This window comes from Artemia sp. Qi Xiang Cuo, chromosome 1 (genome assembly GCF_049724085.1).
Source record: "Artemia sp. Qi Xiang Cuo chromosome 1, ASM4972408v1, whole genome shotgun sequence".
NCBI classification, from domain to species: Eukaryota; Metazoa; Arthropoda; class Branchiopoda; order Anostraca; family Artemiidae; genus Artemia; species Artemia sp. Qi Xiang Cuo.
The window spans coordinates 50,017,181-50,040,507 of record NC_142794.1 but is presented as its reverse complement, the minus strand read 5'-3'; the positions used below and the strand labels follow the sequence as shown (position 1 = coordinate 50,040,507).

General features: G+C 33.3%; 1 protein-coding gene across 1 annotated transcript in view; it reads right to left on the bottom strand.

The window, feature by feature from the left end:
• LOC148956437 (uncharacterized) overlaps positions 1-23,327 on the bottom strand; it is a 570,204-nt gene that overhangs the window by 414,774 nt on the left and 132,103 nt on the right. Inside the window, 11 exon segments of the mRNA XM_089090886.1 lie at positions 342-566; positions 1,887-1,995; positions 4,560-4,780; positions 7,938-8,099; positions 9,122-9,259; positions 10,165-10,299; positions 12,034-12,216; positions 13,312-13,505; positions 15,268-15,397; positions 17,463-17,627; positions 22,568-22,708. Of these exon segments, the coding sequence (XP_088947012.1) occupies positions 342-566; positions 1,887-1,995; positions 4,560-4,780; positions 7,938-8,099; positions 9,122-9,259; positions 10,165-10,299; positions 12,034-12,216; positions 13,312-13,505; positions 15,268-15,397; positions 17,463-17,627; positions 22,568-22,708 (1,803 nt within the window).

Genomic DNA, 23,327 nt, shown 5'->3' with positions numbered 1-23,327 from the left:
AACTTGTTTTTTTTATTTAATATATATATAAGCCTCTGACTCATTTGTTGCTATGCATATGATACAAGATATCTCAAATTATGTTTATGCATAAAAAACTTTCACCATCCTCTGTTAGAAAGAAGTTGCTTTGACATTTGAGAGGTTATTGATACATCAAGACAGGTGAGCACCAGGACATCCAGTTTCCCCTGAGGCTTGAGTTTTTAAAGCGTCAGATTTAAACCAAATATGAAAGGAAAACTTAAAATCTAACAATTAGCAGGTGAAAGTTGAAGGATTGTCAAGGAATGCCATCTGTTAGTATAGTTTTCGCCGAAGAGAAACTAACATTTACTTACCAATATCATTTCTTCACTGCATGTATAGCATTTAGAAAGCATTTCATAGCGACCAAGTGCACTATCAATGTTCAATATTAATGCTTTATAGCGTGTTATAAGAGATTCGAGACGGCTCTGTTGGACAATCGCATCACTTTCTGGCTTATGGCTAATCAAAGAGTCCAATTGTTGTACTAGCCATTTCATTCCATCACGCCTTTTCTCAATGTCTTGACATGCCTCCTGAAAGTCCAAAATAAGTATTTAAGTTCTTCACAGAATATATCATCAAAACTAGGAAAATAGTATTATATTATATATTAGAAATAATAACATGTGCCCAATTTTAGGTTAATACATAAACAAAAATGCAATGGATATAGCCCCTTGAGATCCAGCTTAAAGTAACTCTTCTATTCAAAGTCGGCAAATGCAGTTTAACGATCATCAATTCAGAAGAGCCATCCCCAAATATCATTATATTCGATCAGCACAAATTGGAATCTACAGGGCTTGACAGCTATGCCAGATGGACAGATCTTAATGGCACTTTTTGTTCTCTTTATTTTGAATTCTGACTTTACGCAGGAAAATAATGGTAAGTTTTGGGAGATAAGAACTTATCTCATTACAACTATTCTGTCTTATTAATTCATTCTTGAAAACCTGTCGTTTTTCAGGATTTTTTAATATTTACAGGCGTATCATTTACATCTTAATATCTATAGACATTCCACTAAAAAATCTTAATGGAATCTTAAAATGAATAACAATCTTTTGATTGGATCCTTTTTTGCTCTTTTTTTTAACAGATTTCCCGATATCTTAGAAAAAATCTAACATTTCTAATATAACTTATAAGTAATAAAAACATCTTATTACATTTTTGAAACCAACAAAAAGCTATGACAAATTATCACTTTACTTGACTACCAAACTTATAAAAAATTAAATTAATCGCTTAGTACAGCGATTGAATAATAAAGGGTAGGATCTGTGACCAAACAGAGTTGAAGCTGGAGGAATTAAGTTACATACACTACAATAAACTGGATGCTCACAACACTCTCTCAATTGTAGGCTTACTGCAAGAGGGTCAACTGGGGAGGAACAAGGGACTGCTTCCTCTTTCCTAAGATATACCCAAATACAAGGTAGGATATCTATAACAATCGTGAGAATTTCTACCAAAGAAAACAGAAAATATTTAATTAGCCCCGTAGAAATTTTGTCCATAGCGCATAGAATTATTTTAAGTATTTAATCCAAGCGCTTATTCAATCCTAGGGGGACTTCCTTATGTTCTATGATAAAAATGCCAATAAATATTGGTCGTTTAAAATCCAAACACAAATGAGATAAAAATAGCTAGAAAGTTTGTATGTAAGTAGAAATTATTGGTTGAAGTGTGATTTTAGGTAAATTTACATTTTTTTTTGGGGGGGGGGAGGGGGTCCTCTCTGTAAAACAAGAGCAAGTTCGAAAATTTCTTGTTAACCATCAAATCACATTAGGACATCAGGCAAAAAGGTACAGACCAAATTAACAATAAAAATAACTAGCCTGAAATTTTGCTTTTTCCAATTCAAATACAGCAAGGCTGGAAGCCTCTGAGTCCAAAGCTTTGATAAAACTGTCTATTGAATCCATCCATGAGCTCATTTCTGAAAACCTGAAAATATGAATTATGAGGGCTCTTTCAGAGTCAGATAGTCAATTTCTGTAGCTCAACTTTGTTTCATTGCGGTTTTTCGACCAATAGTTACTTAAGTGCTATTGTCATTTTGCTATTTTTGACCTGGATTATTGTGTACTCTATTTCATGGTTTCAGCAATAGCTGCAACTTAGTAAAAACCTCACCGTAATCAACGGCCATGGCCAAAATTTTTAAATAGGGTTTTGCAGAAACTGTCTAGTAACATAAATGTTCCGTCTAAAATCCATTTTAGAAATAGAAGTTTTATTCAGATTCATCGGATCAGGATTTCAAGAAGAAAGTTTTGGAAATTTCGAAAAAAAGATTAAGACCCCTCAAAAATTACTCCGATTTGATATAAAAAAAAAACACCAAGGAAATAAATATTTTTTGTTGCACCTCGCTTATTGTTTGTTTTTAGGTTCAACCTTTCCAGAAGGGAAAAAAACATTTTTGTGTTTTCAGTAGAGCTAGTTTCCAAGACTCTACAAATACAGAGACATACCATGGGTCATTTAATTTGAGCAAATTTACATGTTTCTTAGGATGCAAAGTAATATTTTTTGTGTGTTTTCGGTTCAATCTCTCTCTTTACTTCCATTTAAAAAAAAGTCCGTTTTCTTTAATTAATCTAAACTAGGTGTGTTGGGTCTTGTATCCAAGACCTCGAAAAAGGGGAGGGATTCCCAATTCATCTCCCAAAAATATTCATGATCGTCACAAGTTTCTAAATTATTAATTTTCATAGACTGTTAAAATACAAGGGCCGTTGAATTTGAACATGAAGTATTTTAAACAACTTTGTCTTTAGCGCAAAGAACGAAGCTTGAGGAAGACCCCCCCCCCTCTCAAATGCGAAACAATTTCTGTTCGTTTTAATTGTTAATATTGTTTCTTATTTCAATTGAAAAATTAAGTTTTTATTTAATTTACCACTAAAACAATGAATAGAATGAAAATTCTGCTAAACTGAACAAGAAGCAAATCACGGCTAAAACCCTTTCTGGTTGGGCGTATAATTGTATTTTACGCATTTTTACCACGGAAATGTCAAATGATACCCCCCTCCCCCCCCCCCTTCGAGGTGATCTCTGAAATTAGAAAAAGAAAATGAGCAACCTAATAAATAAATACACTATAATCAAGATACAATAAGGATTAGTTTCAGCTAACATTTGTCTACATTTCATATGATAGGTAAATACCCAAACTTTGGATAACACGAGAGAGTAGCTATTGAAATTTGTCCACAACAGGAGAAATTATTTGCAATCTTCAAGCGTGAATTAAAGAATATTTTATTAATTTCAAAGTTTTTTTTTCCAAGAAATTGTGATTCAACAAGCATGCCTAGATTCCCAAAGATCACTTATTTAATGGGGTTAGCATGGTGCTTGAGGGGCAATCAATTGTATAATAGAATACCAACCAAGCAAACAGGTCAAGCCGGAAGGTTTTCCCCAATTTTGTGTTGATATCAGATCGAGGTTAAAAACTGAAAACCATAAAAAATAAAGAACGATCGTTAAAGATATCAAGAGCAAAATGACTGCTATAACCACGGGCGGATCCAGGATTTTTTTTTTTGGGGGGGGGAGGGCGCAAAATAGGTAGAGCCGATAAAAAAAAATTTAGGGGGGGGGGGGCAAAAAATAGGTTGATCTGATAAATTTGCGTTAGGAGTAAGTTTAATTAACGCGAACTTGGGTTAATTAAGTAAATTACACTACTTTAGACTACGCTAGGAGGGGAGCACCCCCTCACCCCCCTAGATCCACCACTGACTATAACAACAAACTCTAGCTCTCTCACCTATAGAGCCTTGGCTATCATGAATCTCAGAATGAAAAAAAAATGTGATTTTTTTTTTATTTTGCTCGTTTTGAGTTTGACTTGGCTATATATAGTAATTTCTGTTCGTTTTGTGTTTCACTTATTTATTGATAGTGATTTGTGGTAGTTTTACGCTTGGAAGATTATCTCACTTTATTTTTACTCATTCTTGGCTGAACGGAGCTCTTTACTTTTCTTTAGAAAACTTGTCTTGTGGACATTTTTTTTAAAATTAATGTAACATTGAAAAGCAATATGTCCAGATGCAGTGTACATGGCACTTTTCATTAAATCATATGAATAATAATTTCTAGTTAAGATGATATCTTATTTCAAATTTCTTTATTTACTTATTCGGGTCTTATTCTCATATTCGATCGATACTTTTGGCCCAATCAAAATTCAAAAAAAAAAAAAAAATCAATTTTACAACACACTTAACAGAAAGCTAAATTCATGAAATATCCAAAAGATGGCTGTACTTATTATGTTTTCAGTAAAAAAAATAAAAATAATTAAATTCTGTACAGGAAGTATGCTTTGAACTCCGTTAGAAATGTACTTCAAACACATTAAAAATAAAATAGACTAGTCCTTAGGGATATGGGCAGGTCTTCTCTGCTATTGGACCAACAGACCCTCCCCCTTCCCTGGGCCCAACTTCTAAGGATCGGGACCTTGTGGACTTTTAGGTTTCGTAACAAACCTTGTTTCATATTCCTGCCACTGTTGAGGGATGGCCTGAAGTTGGTCATATAAAATGGAGACCCTCTTCGTTAGTGATTGCCAAACTTCACTAATCCTAGAATAATCGCACTCAAGACCATCATCATTTGGGTTTATATTATGATAAGTCGCAACCACTCGATTTAGTCGATCCAAAATCTGTTCAGCACCTTTTATGGAAGGACCATTACAGAAAAATTCCTGCAAAATAGGAAGTCGATATAGACTATTGAATAAACTTCAAAAGGGTTAAAACTTCTCAGTAGCCTGCTATTAAGGTCAATCAATCATTCAATTTATTCATACTAGAAGAATTTCTAACATTGTGACTGGATTATTCATGACAATTGCAATTTTCTAGGTTTCACCAATTTATTCGTAGTAATTTGTGTTCAATTTAAGGTTAACTCATTATTTGACTCTAGTTTGCTCATTTTAGGTTTTAATATCATTTTTTACTTTCATCTACAAAGCCCTTTCTGGAAAACGTATTTTTAAATTAAGCTCTATTCGTTATTTAATCATCAGGGTTTTATAATGAATTGAAATTTTCCTCGTTTTAGATTCTAATATTGCTCTTTACATTTCTTTGAAAAATATTAGTCGGAAAACATTCTGTTTTCAATTGACAAAAAAAAAAAAAAAAAAAAAAAAAAAAAAAAAAAAAAAAACAGCTTTAAGGCACCAATGTATTGCAAACTAATCTCCAGAAATATTTTGACACTATGTTTCGAAACAATAATAAGGATCAAAAAACCATTTTTTCTGTTTTTCCTTTTTTATTAATACATATTAGCACAAGATTAATTGCGAACTGAAAGTTTAGCAATTTTCCAAAATTGCGCATTATCAAACAGTTCGTGGTAAAGAACTGTAAGTAAGGAGCGACCCGGCTCAATGGCAACCAAAAGTCTAAAAAACGGAATTTTGATACCAATAGATACATCAAAAGAATCAGTTTTTAATTGTGATTTCAAATATATAAGTTTCATCAGGTTTAATCTTACCCATCAAAAGTTACGCGCCTGATAAAATGTAGCTTATTTTTGATAAAAGAGGAAAAGATCCCTTAAGAGTTAGAAAACCTTAATGAAAATTAAACCATCATATTCAACGTATTGGAGAACCCCTACTGTAGAGGTTCAAGCTCCTATCTGCAAAAATATGGAATTTTCCATTTTTTGGCAGAAAAAAGATCACGGATGCGTGTTTATTTTTTTTTTTTCTTTTCCTCAGGGGTAATCGTATTGACCCATTGATCCTAGAATATCGTATGAGGGATCATTGGAACGGAAATTAAAAGTTCTATTGCCCTTTTTAAGTGACCAAAAAAATGGAGGGTAACTAGGCCCCCTCCCACGCTCATTTTTTTCCCAAAGTCACCCGATTAAAATTTGGAGATAACCATTTTGTTCAAAATAGCCGAAAACCTTATAAAAATGTCATTTAGGATGACCTGGTCACCCACGGTTCCCAGGAGAAGAGCTGCAAGTTATGAACTTTGCCCATTACTTATATATTGGTATTGGTTTTTGTGAAGTACACAGATATTTTCAGGAAAGATTTTTTTCTGGTGGGGGGAGGGGGCTGGATGAGGGGTTTACTCAGGAGAATCTTTCCGTGGAGGATGTTTCTTTGGGGTAAGGGACATTTTTATGAAGGGGGCGCCGGATTTCCAAACATTATTTAAAAAACGATCAGAAATGAAATTTAAAAAAAAAACAAGTTTTTTCAGCTGAAAGTAAGAGGCAACATTAGAACTTAAAACGAACAGAAATTATTACGTATATGAGGGGGTTCGCCCCCAAGTCAATACCTCGCTCTTTACGCTGCAGTTTTTTTTAGTGCTTTCAAAAGACATATCTATTCTAATTAAACGGCCTTTGTGATTCAGGGGTTTGTGAATTAAAAAATTTTTAACCTTTAACCTAAAGAGCGTGGTATTGACTAAGGGGAGAACCCTCTCATATACGTAATAACATATACATAATAAAAAATACAATACAAAAAAACAAGCGATACGGCTTAATAGTAATCGAAACTTTTAAAAACGGAATTTTGATGTCAATAAATATATCAAAAGAATGGGCTTATAATGCTGATTCTAAATATATAAATTTTATTAAGTTTAGTATTACTCATCAGAGGGTACGAGCCTGAGAAAATTTACCTGATTTTTTAAACAGGGGGGAAATATCCACTACAAGTGAAAGAATTTTAATGAAAATCACACCTTCAGATTCAGCGTAGCAGAAAACCCTAAAACATAGATTTCAAACTCATATCTGCAAGAATCTGCAACTTTGTATTTTTTGCCAGAAGCAAAATATACGAATATAGAAGTTCGTTACGTAAGTTAATTTGTAAATTACGTCAGAACCAAATTTGGAGAAAGCCATTTAGCAAAAGAAAAGTAGAATTTTTATGGAAATTTTGTTTACTTATTCAATGACGTTGAGCCAAAATAAAATCTGCATTAACTAAAAAACGATCAGAAATTAAATTAAAAAAAAAAGTTTTTTAAACTGAAAGTAAGGAGCTACATTAAAACTTAAAACGAACAGAAATTATTCCGTATATGTAAGGGGCTGTCCCCTCCTCAACGCCTCGCTTTTTATGCTAAAGTTTGACTTTCTCACAACTCTATTTTTGTTAAACAATAAAAACTTTAGCGTAAAGAGCGAGGCGTTGAGGAGGGGACAGCTCCTTTCATATACGGTATAATTTCTGTTCGTTTTAAGTTTTAATGTTGCTCCTTACTTTCAGTTTAAAAAACTTGTTTTTTTTATTTAATTAGATATAAACTCGGTTCAAAAGTAAATCCTATACATTTATAGCTTTTAAGTCAAATAAATAGATGCTATCATAGCTCAATTTTCGGACAAAAGATTAACTTTTTCCGTAAATGCTTCAACAAACAAACCGACGCATATTTACTATTTTAGTACTCTAAACGCGTTTGCATTTTGTAAGTGCTATTTTAGCACTTACAAATACTTCTAAACACGGCATGAATATAATTTTTTCGCTTAATTTCAATTAGGGGTGACATAATAGTATGACCTGGCTTGACTGAGTTCACTGAATTCATTGAGCTGAGCCATAAAGTGAGCCATGAAGTTTTTCACCACATCCTTCCTGTTATTCCTACCTCTTCTTGTTTTCTATTAAATTCCTATTCCCACATTAGCTTTCATAAAACTTGCATGAAAATAAATATTCCCTTTTGTTCCAGCGCATAGCTAGTTTTTCGACAACACGGCTGTTAATGCGACACTGTTCTCAAATGTTCCAATAAAATGAAGGAATGTAAAAGTAAAATTGCAGTGATAAACTTATTTAGAGAAGGGATGCTTACAGTATGTTTTTGCAGAACTATTTCTCCGTTTTCTTGTCTGCTAAGTGCAAGGTGCTGCGCAGATAGCTCTTTTTCAATATCTCTTACGTAGTTGTAAAACGTTTCCTCGTCAATTCTAAATTCCAACCGCATCAAATGAAGAGGTGCAAAATTAAGAATACTCTGAAAGAAATCAAGGAAAATTTTCGTCAATGAACAATTACAGATGTCTCAAATTGAGACTACCCTGAAAGGAAATGATATTCTCAGCAATAGATATCCTTAAAAAAAAAAAAAAAAAAAAAAAAAAAAAAAAAAAAAAAGAGAAGAATAAATAAAATGCTTCACATTAATTCTGCAGTGACATGCAAAAGATCCAAAATAAAAGATCCTACTTGATTTATTCCCTGTAATATGCCAAAATTAGTTGTTAAATTCCCATAGACATTAAACACGCTTGGTTATATTTAGATGAGATTTATTTTTGCTGAGAAAAAGAACTCAATTCTTTAGCAAACAGGGATAGGACAATATAACACCTAAGTTACACTAAAATAACACTTAAATAAAAATACATTAAAAGACGTGATAGAACATCTTCCAAATTCCTGGTCTTATCCATAGGCACCTAGCAGTACCCATAAGACTAAGGGCCATGTCAGAAATTGGAAACAAGAGAATTCTAGCAGGGATACCAATAGAATTAACTACAATGGGAAACACAAAAAAGGGGTCAAATAGAAGTTAAAAATAGAAGTTACCTACAATTACCCAGAATAAGATTATAGTGTAGGCAAGACTTTAAGGAAATTTAAAGATAAGTGGCTTCTTATGGAGATCTCTATTATGATGGGTAGCATTAGGGTATAAAATTCTTTCCTCCCCTTTATTCGAAAATAGGCAACTGTATGAGGGTTTTATTGATCTTTTCTCTCCCACACAAAATAAGGTGTAGCGAGGACCAGATACAAGGCATAAAGAGGTCAAAGTGAAGTTAAAACAGTTATCTGCAACTATCTAAAATGAGATTATAGTGTAGGCAAGACTTTAAGGAAGTTTTAAACTTCAGAAACAGGTAATCAATAACGGTAATCAATTTTGAATTTGCATCATGTTAGGATTAGGGGCATATTCAAGTAAAAAGGAAAGAAAAGTGTTAATCAAAACGCTTGTTGATCCAAACTAGTGACAATAAGATCACTTACGTCCCATCTTTTCTGTGTTCGTTCTTCAACTTCTGAGATTGTCATCCTTGGGACCTCTTCTGGCAGCCACCGCCTCAACTCTGAAGCAGTGCTTCGTAAGCCTTCTATCAATCTTTCATTAATATGGGCAAAGAAAGCCTGAAAATACAATAAGGATGAAACTAAGGCTTGAATGACAATCTCGTCAAAAAGAATAATCCACTACATTCTCTTAAGGGTTTTGTTTAAGCCTGATGCTATTGCAAAAAAAAAAATTGTACCAATCCAACAGATTTACAGATAAAATGGCAAGGTTTTTTTCTTTCTTTTTTTTTATAGGAGAGACCATGGTATAGTTCTCTAAATATTTCTTTAATTGATACATTTCTCTTTCTGAGGTAAAAAAAAGGTCGAACAGCCAGAATTAAGAATAATGGAGCTTTTATTTGTCTATTACGAAAATAAAACAGTGGAAGCATAGAAAGTGAAAACAGAGAATAAATGGGTGAAATAAAGCAATTGAAGCAGAGAAAGTGAAAACCGAAAATTAAACGGTCAAATAAAGTAATTGAAGCCTAGAAAGTGATAACTGAAAATTAATCGGTGAAATAAAACAGTTGAAGCAGAGAAAGTGAAAACCGAAAATAAAAGGGTGAAATAAAGCAATTGAAGTAGAGAAAGTGAAAACAGAAAATAAAAGGGTGAAATAAAATAATTGAAGTAGAGAAAGTGAAAACAGAAAATAAAAGGATAGTAAACTTACCAACTGGCATAAAGAGGTAGGAGATTTGAATCCTTGAGTATTTATACTGAATAAAAGTATGTGTGCATATGTAGGGAACTAGCTTTTGTTTCATATAATATTTGTTTTTTCATTATTCCTCCACAATAGACGGGTACACTTTTTTTCTTTTTCTATATTTTACTATTAGTACATATTTTAGAAGGTTAGTAAAGCATGAGTTTTGTAGGGTTCAATGGCAAAAAAAAAAGAGAAAAAAAAAGGCAGATGCAAAATCTATCATGGAATTCAAGAAGCGCTGACAATATTTTCTATTTCCTACCTTGTGCATCTCCATTACTTGCTTGCTATCAATACTTTTTTCACCAGCCAAAGATTCGGCGGTTTGGAGCCATGAGCTTATGGCACGAAGACTTTCTTGATAATTCTGCCAACACCGCAGTCCTTCTTTGTAGGCCTATAAAAATACAAAGAAAGGCAAAAAATATGGGGAGACAGAAGGACACACACTTAAAAATTATCTATAGTTTTCTTATTTTACAATGATTAACAGACAGATCAATCCATATGTATTTATTACCATCTTCTTAGCTTGGATTAAAGATCTAAATTAGTGACAAACAAGCTATTGTGACTATTGTGCTATTGTAACAAACAAGTTTTATGGGAATTTCCTTTACGAGTAAGAAGAATCTTTGTAGTAGACCCAAATTTATTAAGATGTTTGAGAGAATACACCCAAGAATCTCATTCTATATTTAGTTGTCGAATACCTATCTTTTTCAAGCTCATGTGTCTATCACAGTTGGAGCTGTAGCAAAGGAACAAGGTAAGGTCTTAAAACTCCTCCTTCCCTCCATCGTCAAAATGTAACATATTTTATACCTTATACATAGCTACAATGTCTCAAAAATGATTAAGATTGCTTTCTAAAATGGATTCCTGGCTAAATCAGAGCGGCCGGTTTATCTTTTATATCACATATATAGGAACTTGAATGTCGTCCCCTTTTCTACCGACATTTTGTTCAGTAATCAAGTCGGTTATCATATTTCAAATTTAAAATTATTTGAAAAATTTCCCCCGTGAGAATATCTCCCCGGGGCAGTCCCCCCCCCCCACAACAGAACACTCCTTCTCTGCAGAAAATGCTTGAGCGGATTGCACTACAGTCACATGAATTACCATTTGAGACTTTTTTTTCTAGCAAGGATCTGTTCTTTTGAGAATATGTCTATTTTTGTTCTTCATGAAATAGGAAAGCTAGTATTTCATACTTTAGATGAAAAACAACTCAATTTCGGTAGAAAAAAAGGAGAGGAACCTCCTAAGTCATATCTTTAGGTAGATTTCTTGCATGAATCTTAAGTTACAAGTAGTAAAAAGAAAACCAATTTGCAGTCTGCAATATGACTTTTAAATTGATAACAGTTTTCTGTTTTAATGGTGTTGATCCAAAAGTGGAAATTATAGTTAGATTGTTCAACTGCGAAGAAAAGGCAAATCCAGATATTCAAATTGTCAAGAAAAATGATATAATTTAGAAAAATAAAACCTTTTGTTAAAATTCACTTAAATATACTACTGTGCATATTACTGAAAATAATGATTATAAAAAGAGGTAATTTTTTTTCACCACATTTTCTTAGCGTATTCAAATTCTTCTTCTTGTACTATTTTACTGCTTGGTAGCGTCTTGACGCTTTTCTTTTTATCCATAAGTAGGGTATTACTTCTGTGCATCATGACTAGTTGAAAGAAACCCAAATTCATACTCTTTTGTTCAATTTCTGCGTTTTATACCTAGCGAAATTGTTATTCTTTTTTTTATCTCCTTTCTCTGAAGAAACATGAATAAAAAACAAAACACGATGAGGATGATAGAACTGACATACTCTAAAAAAAGTAAGAAATTCATTGCAAAATAAAGATTTTTAGGTGGTCTTGTTGATTTTTACTTGGCAAATTTCGTAGTAAAAAAAAGGAAATAAATCTTAGTTATATATCAGAAAAGACACAATTACTCAAGTAATACAAAAAGAGTTTTTTTTTTTTAATATATTCTAAAATTATTATAATAGATGATGAATAAAGAAGCCTCCTATTTCAGAAACATTGAAACCTTGCTTTCTAATTTTTTCATTCTACTAACCTAAAATTCTAAACTTAAACAATGTACAGAAATCCATACCAGTTCTCTTGCATGGGCTTTGTTCGCCACATTTTGTAGCCGATTTTCAAGCTCACCAACCTTGCTTCTGAAGCTTTCAGTTGCTGACACACCTGAAGAGCCAAGAGCCTTAGCAATGCTACCAAATATTTTGTTGAGGCTATCCAACATTGACTTATAGTAGAGCATTCTGGAGAAGAATCCCTGAAAAATATGAATTTTTATAGTTTATTGAGGTTCTAATACTTTTGTAAACATTACGCATAACAGACTTTCGTATATTTTTTGATATGGCAAAGAATATTTTTGGTGAACCTCGCAGTCACTCAGTTTTGAAAAAAAGTAAGTGGAACTTTGTTATCACTGCAAAAGTTTGATAAAGTAAAATTTATAACTAGACTAATATTTCTCTAATGCTATTAAAAATGCCATGCTTAGACTTCATTTCAGCCAATGGCTTTTATAGTCTTGATTTCATTTTTTCCAGACATGATTATATGGCAACAGATCTAATTATGCCTAAATAATCTTTTGATAAAACACGAAACTTCTGAAATTCGAGAAAAATTTCTTCCGTTTTTTTGTTTTCTTCTTTTTTTATTGCCAATTTCTGATTGTGACAAATTGTATGAAATACAGCGGGTGTATTTTTTCATACCGAACTTTTTACAGAGAAACTGATGAAAAATAAATTACTAAACAAAATAAATAAACAGAAATAAATAAATTATTACGGTTCAGGGATGAGAGTAATCTTTACAAGATATATAATGCGCAATCTTGAATCGTTTATAATCTTTGGATATAGATTTTCAGTTTACCAACATAAAAGTGTTGCATCTAACCCCAGAAACTCTACGTGACTGTTGTCACTATTCGTTTTATTGTCTATTTCTTAACCATTTTGTTTCTTAAGTTTACTTTAGCTTGACCTTTTCCACGTTTAAATATCAAAACTACAGAATAGACTTTGTTCTCTGTATTACTAGTGTTTGGGAAAACAATCTTTCTTCTTAGTTTAGGAAGTCGCCTGACGGAGGTACAACATTGCACATTTCTTAGCCTAGATTAAGCCTACAGAATGCACCATTTCCTGATCTTTGTACTTATTGGAACTAAAGATGGAGAGTATTGTTGTCATTTACCCTTTTTACGAGGCCCAAGTATGCCTCATTTATTAAAATTGCCAAATAAAACAGGAAACTATTTTTCACGGGACTAATATTACTTGATTTTTTTTTATTAAATGGTCTAGTTTTCTTTTAAGTTAGAATATTAATATTACAAATAAATCAGTACCTGATGTTTTTCATATAGGCGTTGAAGGGACTCCTGGCCTCCAATCCCATAGGGCAGATCAAGCAAACCTTCAGCTTCATTAATCCAGCTTGTCAAGTCCCGCAGTCCTATATCCAGTGCTTCTTGTTGAGCTGATATTTGATGATAGAGCTGCATCCTTGTAGGTATCATTGCATGGATCCTGATTAGTGATTCTGTAAACCCAGAAAAAAAAATAAGAGCTTCGTCACTAACCAGACTTTTCTGGGGTACAAGTTCAATTCTGACCGAAAAGAAAAACTCTGAGTGATATTATTAAATCAAAATATAAAAAAGAATATTCTCACCTAACTCTATAAACAAAATATACAAACAAAATGCCCAATGCTAAAAAAAAATAATATTAACAGAGATCTTTGACAAACTAAAAAAATTGAATTGTAAATAATAATCACGAAAGTAAAAACTAATTCAAATCTGTTTGAAAGAATATTCAGAGCCCAGATCTAAAATTTCCAAACGCATTCCTTAAATGGGCAACATTAAATGTACAAAACATAAAATATTAGAGATGCAGGGGAGAACTGACAATTCCCGTCATAAAGAATCTTTCCTTAATACTCCTACAACTAAATAGTTATTCAAACATAATGAGGAGTTCCTCTTCCAATACAAACTATTTACTTCTAGTCTAACTACAAGCTCAAAAAAGGCAAGTCTAACTTGCCTTCCAAAAAACATTGTGATTCATCCCCCCTCATCTTTAGGATTTCCTCCTAATATTTAAATACAACATGTTTATATGAGTCAACTGTATAGCTAAGCCTTATTCACTTTTAGCCAATTCAGGCTGTTGCTGGTCGACGGAAATAACTTTATTATCCAAAGTATTGCCTTATACATTAGTTTGTGTCAACATGGCAATTGACAGGAAAACAATTTTTTCCATATAAAATTGAAATCTGTTTACTTCCATATTAGGTTCGTAACAAACAGTGGATCGAAGAAACGACGGTATAAATTAGTGTCGTTAAAACTCGACCTAAATGTCAAACCTATTAAAGCTATCTTTCTTCAGCGGAATGAAGAAATTATGCAGCGCTATTGTGAGCTGTTTTGAATCTGTGAGCTTTAAAACTTATCAAGCAGTGGTGTTCTTCGAATAGGGATATTTTTCTAACAGTAAAGTATTCCACTTAAGGAAAGGTAATGGCAGGGTCACTAGTTCAGCATTTGCAGCTGTCAATGCTACCCTGTCGCTACCCCGCTACCAGCTGTATGCTACCCTGGGTAGCATACTTTAAATGAGGTTTCATAGGTGGCAAAACAGCAAAACACTGCCTAAGAAAAAGGGCGAAGAGCGCTCTATGTATTGTTTATTTTCATTTTTTTATCAAGCTACAGCGTATGAAAGGAGATGTCGACAACTCGTTTTATCTGAGGGCATGTTTGATCCCGAATCTCCAAAAGAGGTGAGGGTATTAAGGCAAAGCTTTAAGAGAATGTTGAACTAAATGAAAACACAATACGTGCTTACTGACTAGTAGTTCTAATAAAAGCTATGAGAAAAATTGTCAATAAATTGACGCGGAACTGTCAAAAATTAAAAGAACCTTAATTTCATCTTGAAGGAACAAAATAATGAAACCGAAAAATATAAAAGAATAGTGAAGTTGCGTAAGGAAGTTTTTCATTCTTAATAGCAAAAAAAAATTATATATGCCTGAGTTCTATCATAAACAGTACGAGTTCTTCCATTTTACCCCAAAATATATAATTTATTTCTTAAGACTATTATAATGCAGCCATACAACTCTTTATTCATAAAATTAGAAAATTAGTTTTTAATTTTTTATTCTTTTTCCACATAAATACCAAGACAAAAACAAAGAAAATTATAAACTCTCGTGCCTACCCAAGATAAACTCAAACAATGTCTTTAGCCGTATACCGAAAAGTACACACGAATGTTCTAACCTTTTTGTTTTTTCATTTGATCGTTCATTCTTGCTACTTCTTCTGGCATAAGTTCTTGTACCAGCAACTGAAATTTTCGACTGCTGTTTTTCCATAAATTATCATTCTCTTCCAGCTCTTGTTGTAAGGCCTTCAAAAAAGATGAAAAATAGAAAGAAAAAACGGATACTAAGATATTTAATTTGTAAAAATGTTTATAAAGAATACAAAAAAACAAAAAAAAACGAAGAAAAATATCATAGGCAAGCGCAATAAAGCAATAAAATAATACAATGTGTGTACATTGTATTATTTATTCTTTTTTTTGTTGGGGGGGGGGAGGTAAGATCAAAATGGGGCTGATTTTCAGCCAGTGAAAAAAAAACGAATAAGACCGAGCATATATTACGGCAAAGACTTCTTCTAAGCATCCTCAGTGCTTTGAAGAAAACGGTACCTAACTAGTAAAGAGATTGGAAAACAAAAACAAATGAAAGACCATTCAAAGCTTGGATTGGGCAAGAATTCTTTCTCTAGCAAATCCTGTAGCCCGTCTGCTGATCTGATTTGTGTAAAGACGGCTAATTGATCTTATTTTAAAGTGATAAGGAATGTAAGCTGAATCTCTCCTTACCAAATTATTGCAAACAAGGATTTATGGAAATATTCCCAGCATCTCTAATCAAAGCAAAGTCTTATTGTACGCATTTTCTTATTTCAATTACGTTTCTAAAAGACTGTGACAAACCATTTACTGTGGAAATTAAGGTTGCCTCTTCAAAAAGAAGAAATGATCTGGGTGAGTCAAAATTAATATTTTTAGTTTTTAATTTTACCTATTAAAAGTTTGTGTTCGTGTAGCTGTTTGCACGTTATCCCAACTGTTAACGGGTTCCGTCATCAATGTTTTTGCCTTTTTTAAAATTTTGTATTATTTGCTCAATGATTTCCATTGGTAACCATTACACCATAAAATGTCTTCTATTACCTTTCTCTTTATAATTTTCATTCTTTGTCTTTTCATTTTTTTCACTGGATTAAAACCACCATTATTTTTATTTTTCCTTTTCTTTATTTGTTTCTTAGTTTCTATTGTACGTCACAGATAGCCAGTAAGGTCTCAGAATGTATTTACTAAAGATATTATGATAAGCCTCGTAGCACACCCTGTTTATATTCAAATTTATGGCAGCTCAATTTTTTAATCAGCCATAATCTCCTAGTTTACGAAATTTCAGCGAAATTTCCTAGTTTACAAAATTTCCTATCAAGAATGTCCACGATCACAAAATCCTTGACAGGCAAGAATTCAACTGTACACCACTGCCCTCTTTTAGGTTTATTCAGGTTCGAGGAAATCGTTTATGTGTCAATAATAGATTATTGATATAATTCAGGATCTCCAAAGATTACAAAGTTTATCTGAAACCAAATACAAATGGATAAATAACGAACTTTTTTCTCGCGACCAACAGGATTCTCATTCGCGAAATTTTTTATTCAGAACATTTGGTAACATAGCTTACATAGCATAAAATTAAAAGTTCCCAGAGAATTCAAGTGAAAATACTTGAACAAAAGGAATTTTCGAAATATGGCTTACGAAGGTAAAATTAAAAAGCTGTTTAACTATTGCTAGGCTTAATTAATTATTTGAATTTTAAACTATTTCTTTTTAAAGATTTGACTATATGCCAATGAAAATAATATCAATTCACATGATTTGGCATTCATATTTCCCGTATTTATTCTTTGGTATCTCCTATAATATTACTTTTAGCCATCTTTAGCGCCAGACACCACTCGTTTCTTTGGAAATGAGTTTGTCACGCGCGCAAACTCTGAGTACTCGTTTAGAGAGGCACCTAAATTCTTAACTGCTGTTCGTGTAGGGAATATCTGGGAAGATAATAATTAGGGTTAACTATATTTAGGGTTAATAGTGTTAACATATTAATAAATTTAGAATTAATGAGGGTTAATATATTTAGGGCAAACTGATAACACTAAAAGATACTAGATGTTTCAGAGGAAAAGAGTAGGATAAAAGTACCTGGAGGCATCCTAACAACTGCTAGCTAATTTATTATTATTAAAGGTTACCTTTTAAGAATCACATACACACATGTGTATCAACAAATAGCTTTACAATATATGCTATTGTATAAACTAGGCATATTTCCCCTGAATGGTGATATAACAATAATATGTTGTACCTGAAGTTGTGCCTCATATGACTGAAAACCTTGATTATTTATGAAGTCCCCATTGGATAGTATTGCTTCTGCCTTTATGATCCATCTTTCAATTTCATCTACTCCCGATTGAAATTCTTGTCGATTTCTTCGAATCTCTCCAGCATGCAAGTAATGATGGACATTCTACTCAAAGAAAATTCTTTTAAATTTCACTTGTTCATTTAAACCAGTTATCAATAAATAATCATTCTTGAAAGTAGCAAAATCTTGATAACATAGATTTTTGTTTTATAATTTTTTTTCTGAATTCTCATAATAATGTTCGCAACAGTACTGTAAGACATTTACTTCTAAAAATAAATTATTCCTGAATATTCAAAATAGATTTTGAACAAATTTAAATCTCTCTTTAACTGTGGGTCCGTAGCTGAAAAATATTCGGGCAAAGAAAAAAATTCTGAAATGTTCGATTGATCTTGAATAGAATAGAGAATTTTTCAATTCCTAAATAATATGTGGTAAGATCGTACTATTTTGTCAATCCTTTTTTTATACCTTTCGTCTACCTTCCAAAAAATAATAATAGCAAGCTCTCAGAACATTTCAATGGTTTCTCCTTACATAAAAGAGCATGTCAAAATCAAGCAAGTTTCTAAGGTTAGAAATTATGCTGGAGTGAAAAGCCGATGTGCCCCTCTGAATCGTTATTTACACTAAACAATTCACACAATTGTTCAATAAAAGGTTTCTTGTTTGTCTTATTTAACATAGTTGTTTTTCTTGAATTTTTTACTGAGTCGACCATAGTTTTTTATTGGTCGATCATACATTATTTCGTCTCTCCAGCTTTTTATTGTTCTCTCTGTCGCTGCTATCACAGGAATTATTGAAATATTCGGCGTTCTTTCATTCCTCGTTGCTTTGAAAATTCTGATTTTTCATCATAATTTTTAAATTGCATCAGACACAAATGGTCTAAAAATTATATCAACTCTCCGGCTAATTAAAGCCAAAAAATAATTACATCTTTCCTCTACTCGTCGCTTGAATCGCTATCCAGAAATAAATTCTGTTTTGGAATAAACTATCATAAAATAAATGAAAGAAAAATTACCAGGAGAAATTCTCTTTAGTATATAAATTCAAAAATTACACTCTTACGTCTTTTTTCCTTGAAATTGTGTTTTCTTGAAATTAACATTTATCACAACCCTTTTCATGACACTGTGTCAGTTTACTAATATCCTTTCAGTAAAATGTTGCCACATGAGACTTAGAGCACTTTACTTTTAATTCGTGGCTGGAAAGGTTCCCCACTTATTATTCATCCACTATTGGTAGCGAATCGTTCTTACTCTATTCCGTTTGTCCAACAAAGAAAAAAAAACTATCTATTGAGTGGGACACAGATATTGTTTAGAAGATCAGGGCAACTTTTTCAGAGGGTTGAGCAGATATTATTTATTGAAAGGGTATAATACGCCACTGCAACCGCTAAATTTGAACAACATTCCGTTGAAGAACTATTCAAAAGCGCAGCTTTCTAATGTATGCAATACATTACCTCCATTTCTTTATGTTTACAAACACAAGTTAATTTCTGGAGAGTCCTCGTATTCAAAAATCAGAATGGTCACGTGTGGATCCCAGAGTTATTTTTGAGCCGGAATTATCCAGGCAAAATTAGGCTTTACCAGGTGTTAACCTAAGCCACATAATAGGGGGAAATGAAGCGATGGTGGATTTGTTTCCACCCTCCCTTCCAATATTACGTTTTTCATTTCTATTATAATTATGGCGCCTTTTTGAATTCCCCTCCCCCGGAACAAATTTCTATAAACGTCCAGATTAGTTTAGTGAATCAAAATCAAACATCATAGCTCAGAGACCCCTTGAGCCCAGGGAGACATACTAGTTGCCAAGGAAAGGACGGGAAATTGCTTTTCTAGGTTTTCAGCAGATAGCATATAGCCTTGAATATATGTATATACAGGCCTCAAATCGTCCCTCCACGGCTGTAATGGAATACTGTTGATGTATATATTCCTGCAAAGTTACCTAACTCATGATTGCTGTTCCTATGCATATAAACAAGAGTATATGTTGGGTGGTGGACCAAACTCAAAACAAACGAACAATTTTGAAAATAAAAGAAATTACAGGAAAATTAAAAGAAAAATCTTGACCAATTCTTTTTTGAGGGGGGGGGATAGGATTTGCTGACCCAAAAGCCATCCTTTGGCTCTACCTTTACGCACCTGTTCAATAACTATTCCATGTTTAAACCGTAAAATAGGATTCTATCCACACCGGGAAGCAATAATTTAATTTTGAATGAATTTAGAAAGGTTGAATTTCAAAAGAATTTTATTGAAAAAGTCAAACAGTGCAACATTGCATTGATTATTATAAATAGAAGATATGAAATATGACATGCAAAACAGTGAAAACACCCACTATGTAAACTGCCTTTAGGATTTAAATTGTCTACTCAGGAGGATAAATATAGAGATAGAGTCAACAAGTTGCATAGAAACCAACATGTTTAAAGTGTATAAACTAACAATGATATAGATGTGTCACAATTCAAACGCTTAGATCAACAGAAACCACAAATATGGACACATCATTCAACGTTATTAGAACGAGAGAAATTCTGGCTTTGACAAAAAAACCTTCCACCAGAGATTGAAGAAAATTTTCTTTTGTATGACTTGGCGAAATGAATTATATGGTTAGGCTATTAAATTTTTTCACGTGTTTGGCCCGTCCTGTCCAGCCACTGAAACTTAAACAATTATTAAACACCTTAAAATACGGTAATAAATAATGGTTCTAGGCGTTTACCCCCGGAAAATTCCCTCACATAAAATAACCCCCCGGAAAATACTCCCCCATCGGAAAATACACCCGCAAAAAAAACCTCCCCTGCGAAATACCCCCTCTCGGAAAATACACCCCCCCCCGCAGAAAACATCCCCCGGAATTTTTTTTTTTTCGTTTAGAAGTGCCAAGAAAAGTGAAAAAGAAGGAGTTTACACATCAGAAGTATCTTAAAAACTTATCCTAAAAGTAAGTATCCTAAAATCCATTTTTGTTGAAAAACTACATATGAACTTCTGCAATTGTTGATAGGTAGCGGGTACCAAATTAAAAAAAAAGAATAATAAAAAAATGTAGGTGAAAAATCATCAAAATTAAGCTAAAAACATATAGCACCAAATAGTTTAAGAAGCTTTACCTTTCCTTTGAAAGCACATTTGGCTTTGCAAATTATGTCTTGAGAAGTCGTGGGGGTCGTCATCCCTACTCATGTTGATCCCCCCCCCACCTCAGCACTAATAATAAAGGTGTAGACTGAAAATATAATTGGGAAACAAGAAGAGTTCGACAACAGGTCCAAAGCAATTATTTAATTTGTATCCAAAGTGTTAGTAAGGCTTAGAAAATTAGGCCATTGAAGTGCACTTCTTTGAGTATCTTAGCCCCCTCCCTATACACAGATCTACCACCTCTCCTTAATAATAGACGAATTTTAAAAGAAGCTTAATATCCTTATTAAACGGTCGTTGTGTTTCAGGAGTCGTTCTTAAAGAATTGAGAGAAAAAGTCAAAGCTTTAGCGTAAAGAGTAAGGTCTTGAAGAAGAAGCAATCCCTTTCATTACGTAACAATTTCTGTAGGTTTTTAGCTCTGATGTTGCTCCTTACTTTCAGTTGAAAACTTTTTATTATTTCTGATCGTTTTTAAATAATACAGAGAAATCTGGCTCCCTCCATGAAAAATTCCTTACCCCCACGGAAAAATTTCTTCGTGGAAAGTTCTTTTCACGTAAAAATACCCCTCCCCCCAGGGAAATTCTCCCAACACAATTCCATTTTAGCTGAAAATTCCACCCAGACATTTTCTTTGCGGAGGATCTCGGGTGAAACATTTTTCTTAGCATACTTTCTTTTGAAAAAGACTAATTTTTAACTTTTTTTTAAACCCTGCCGGTACTCCCCTCCTCGGTGGAAAAGTTTCCCAGCTAAACGCCAGCTAATGGTACTTTTCAGCAAAGATTTTCTTGGGGATGGGGATACAAAAGAAACTTTAAAAAACGCATCAAAAATGTGAAATTGATATCTACTCGTCTATGATTTCTGGGAATATTTCTGGTCTCCGCTGTTTATGAAAGTAAAGAATAACATTAGACCCCAAAATAAGCAGAACTTATTCCGCACAGAAGGGGGTCTGCCCCTTCCTCATCCAAACCTCCGTTTCAAGGTCGCCGAAACTTCAGAATGTGTACATAAGATCAGGAATTGAGAGTTCTAGTCCTTTTTAAATCCAGAGGGATTAGAGACCAACCAGCCGTGTGGGGGTAGAATTTTAAGGGTGGGGGGTATTTTCCGTGGGGTAATTTCTGTGGGGTGGGGTTATTTTCCGTGGGGTAATTTCTGTGAGGGGGGTAATTTCTGGGGTATTTTCTGTGGGGTAATTTCCGAGGGGACATGTTCCGGAGGGGGGGGGGGGTCCGCGGGGAGATATTTTCCGCAGGGGGAGATATTTTCCAGGGGGTATTTTCCGGGGACTATTAACCACGGGGCGGTATTTTCTGGGGGGGGGGTATTTTCCAGGGGTATTTGCAGGGGGGGGGTAAATGCCGGCTACCATAAATATTATACTGTACTTAACACGGCGGGCCAGTTAATGATGACCTCATTGATCAGTTTTTCCAGGATACATATTAAAGTCTGTGGGGATGCACGAAAACTCAGTTCGATTACTGTATTGACATTACACAGACAATTGTTATTGTCAAACGTACAATATACTGAATGAGTGTAGATACCTACGATATGTAATTGTTATTGTAAAGGGTTCATATTGCGACAAATAAGTATTTTCTAACTTTTTCTTTGTAGACTACTCACCTAATATCCGTATCTTTGCGTTTTTACACGTATTTCTACAAAATATTCTGGAAAAAACCCTTGATATTTCTCAGAGAGGGTTATCGAAGTGAAAACTTTATCTTTTTTATTCAAATTGGACAGGACAAGAGAAGGAATAATAGTTTTAGGAGTATAAATGCATAGAAAATACAAAAAAATCTTCCATTCTATTCCGATAATATCTTACCTTAAAGAGATCTTCCCATTTGTTTGAAACTTCAACATAATTTTCATGAACTTCTTTTCCTACTGAGTTTTCACAGGTGGCAGCCAAAAATGTTGATGTGTCACTAAATAACTGGTATTTCTCCTTCCATCTCCCCAAGTCCTGAAGAAAAGACGATCATTTATGTCAAAAGCTATACGTATGTCTAGACACAAGGATTGTAGAGGCCTGCGACCCTTGAATCTCAAAGATCGATAAAACATGTGTCGAAACAATTATTACACTCTCGCCTCAATAAATTACATGCTAGTATTTTCAACTTCCCACCTCATAGGTAAGATCCCAGCCATGGCGATAGCCCGGCAACTAATAGTTTTTTTTTGTGTTTATTTTTTTTTATCTTAGAAGTTATTCATAAACAACAGAGAGCATTGAAAAATTAAATTTAGATGGGACGTTTGAAACTTAAACAAGATATACAAATTTAAATAATTTGATAAGTTGAACTGAGCGTATTTTAACCTAGCAGATTTTCTGATGATAAATACGTAAAGGCCGCTAGGTATACAACCTCCCTAGTCAGGAGAATCTAAAGACGATCCTAATTCAAGGGCCATCCCTTATTGTTATTCCCACAATTTCTTACTGGACGGATACAAGTCATGTTATCAATATTTAACCTGTCAATGGCAGGGAGGATAACAGGTTTTTTTTTAAAGAGACTTCAAAAACTTATTTGACTTAACTGTATTTTAAATTATATAATGTATGAACAAGTGAG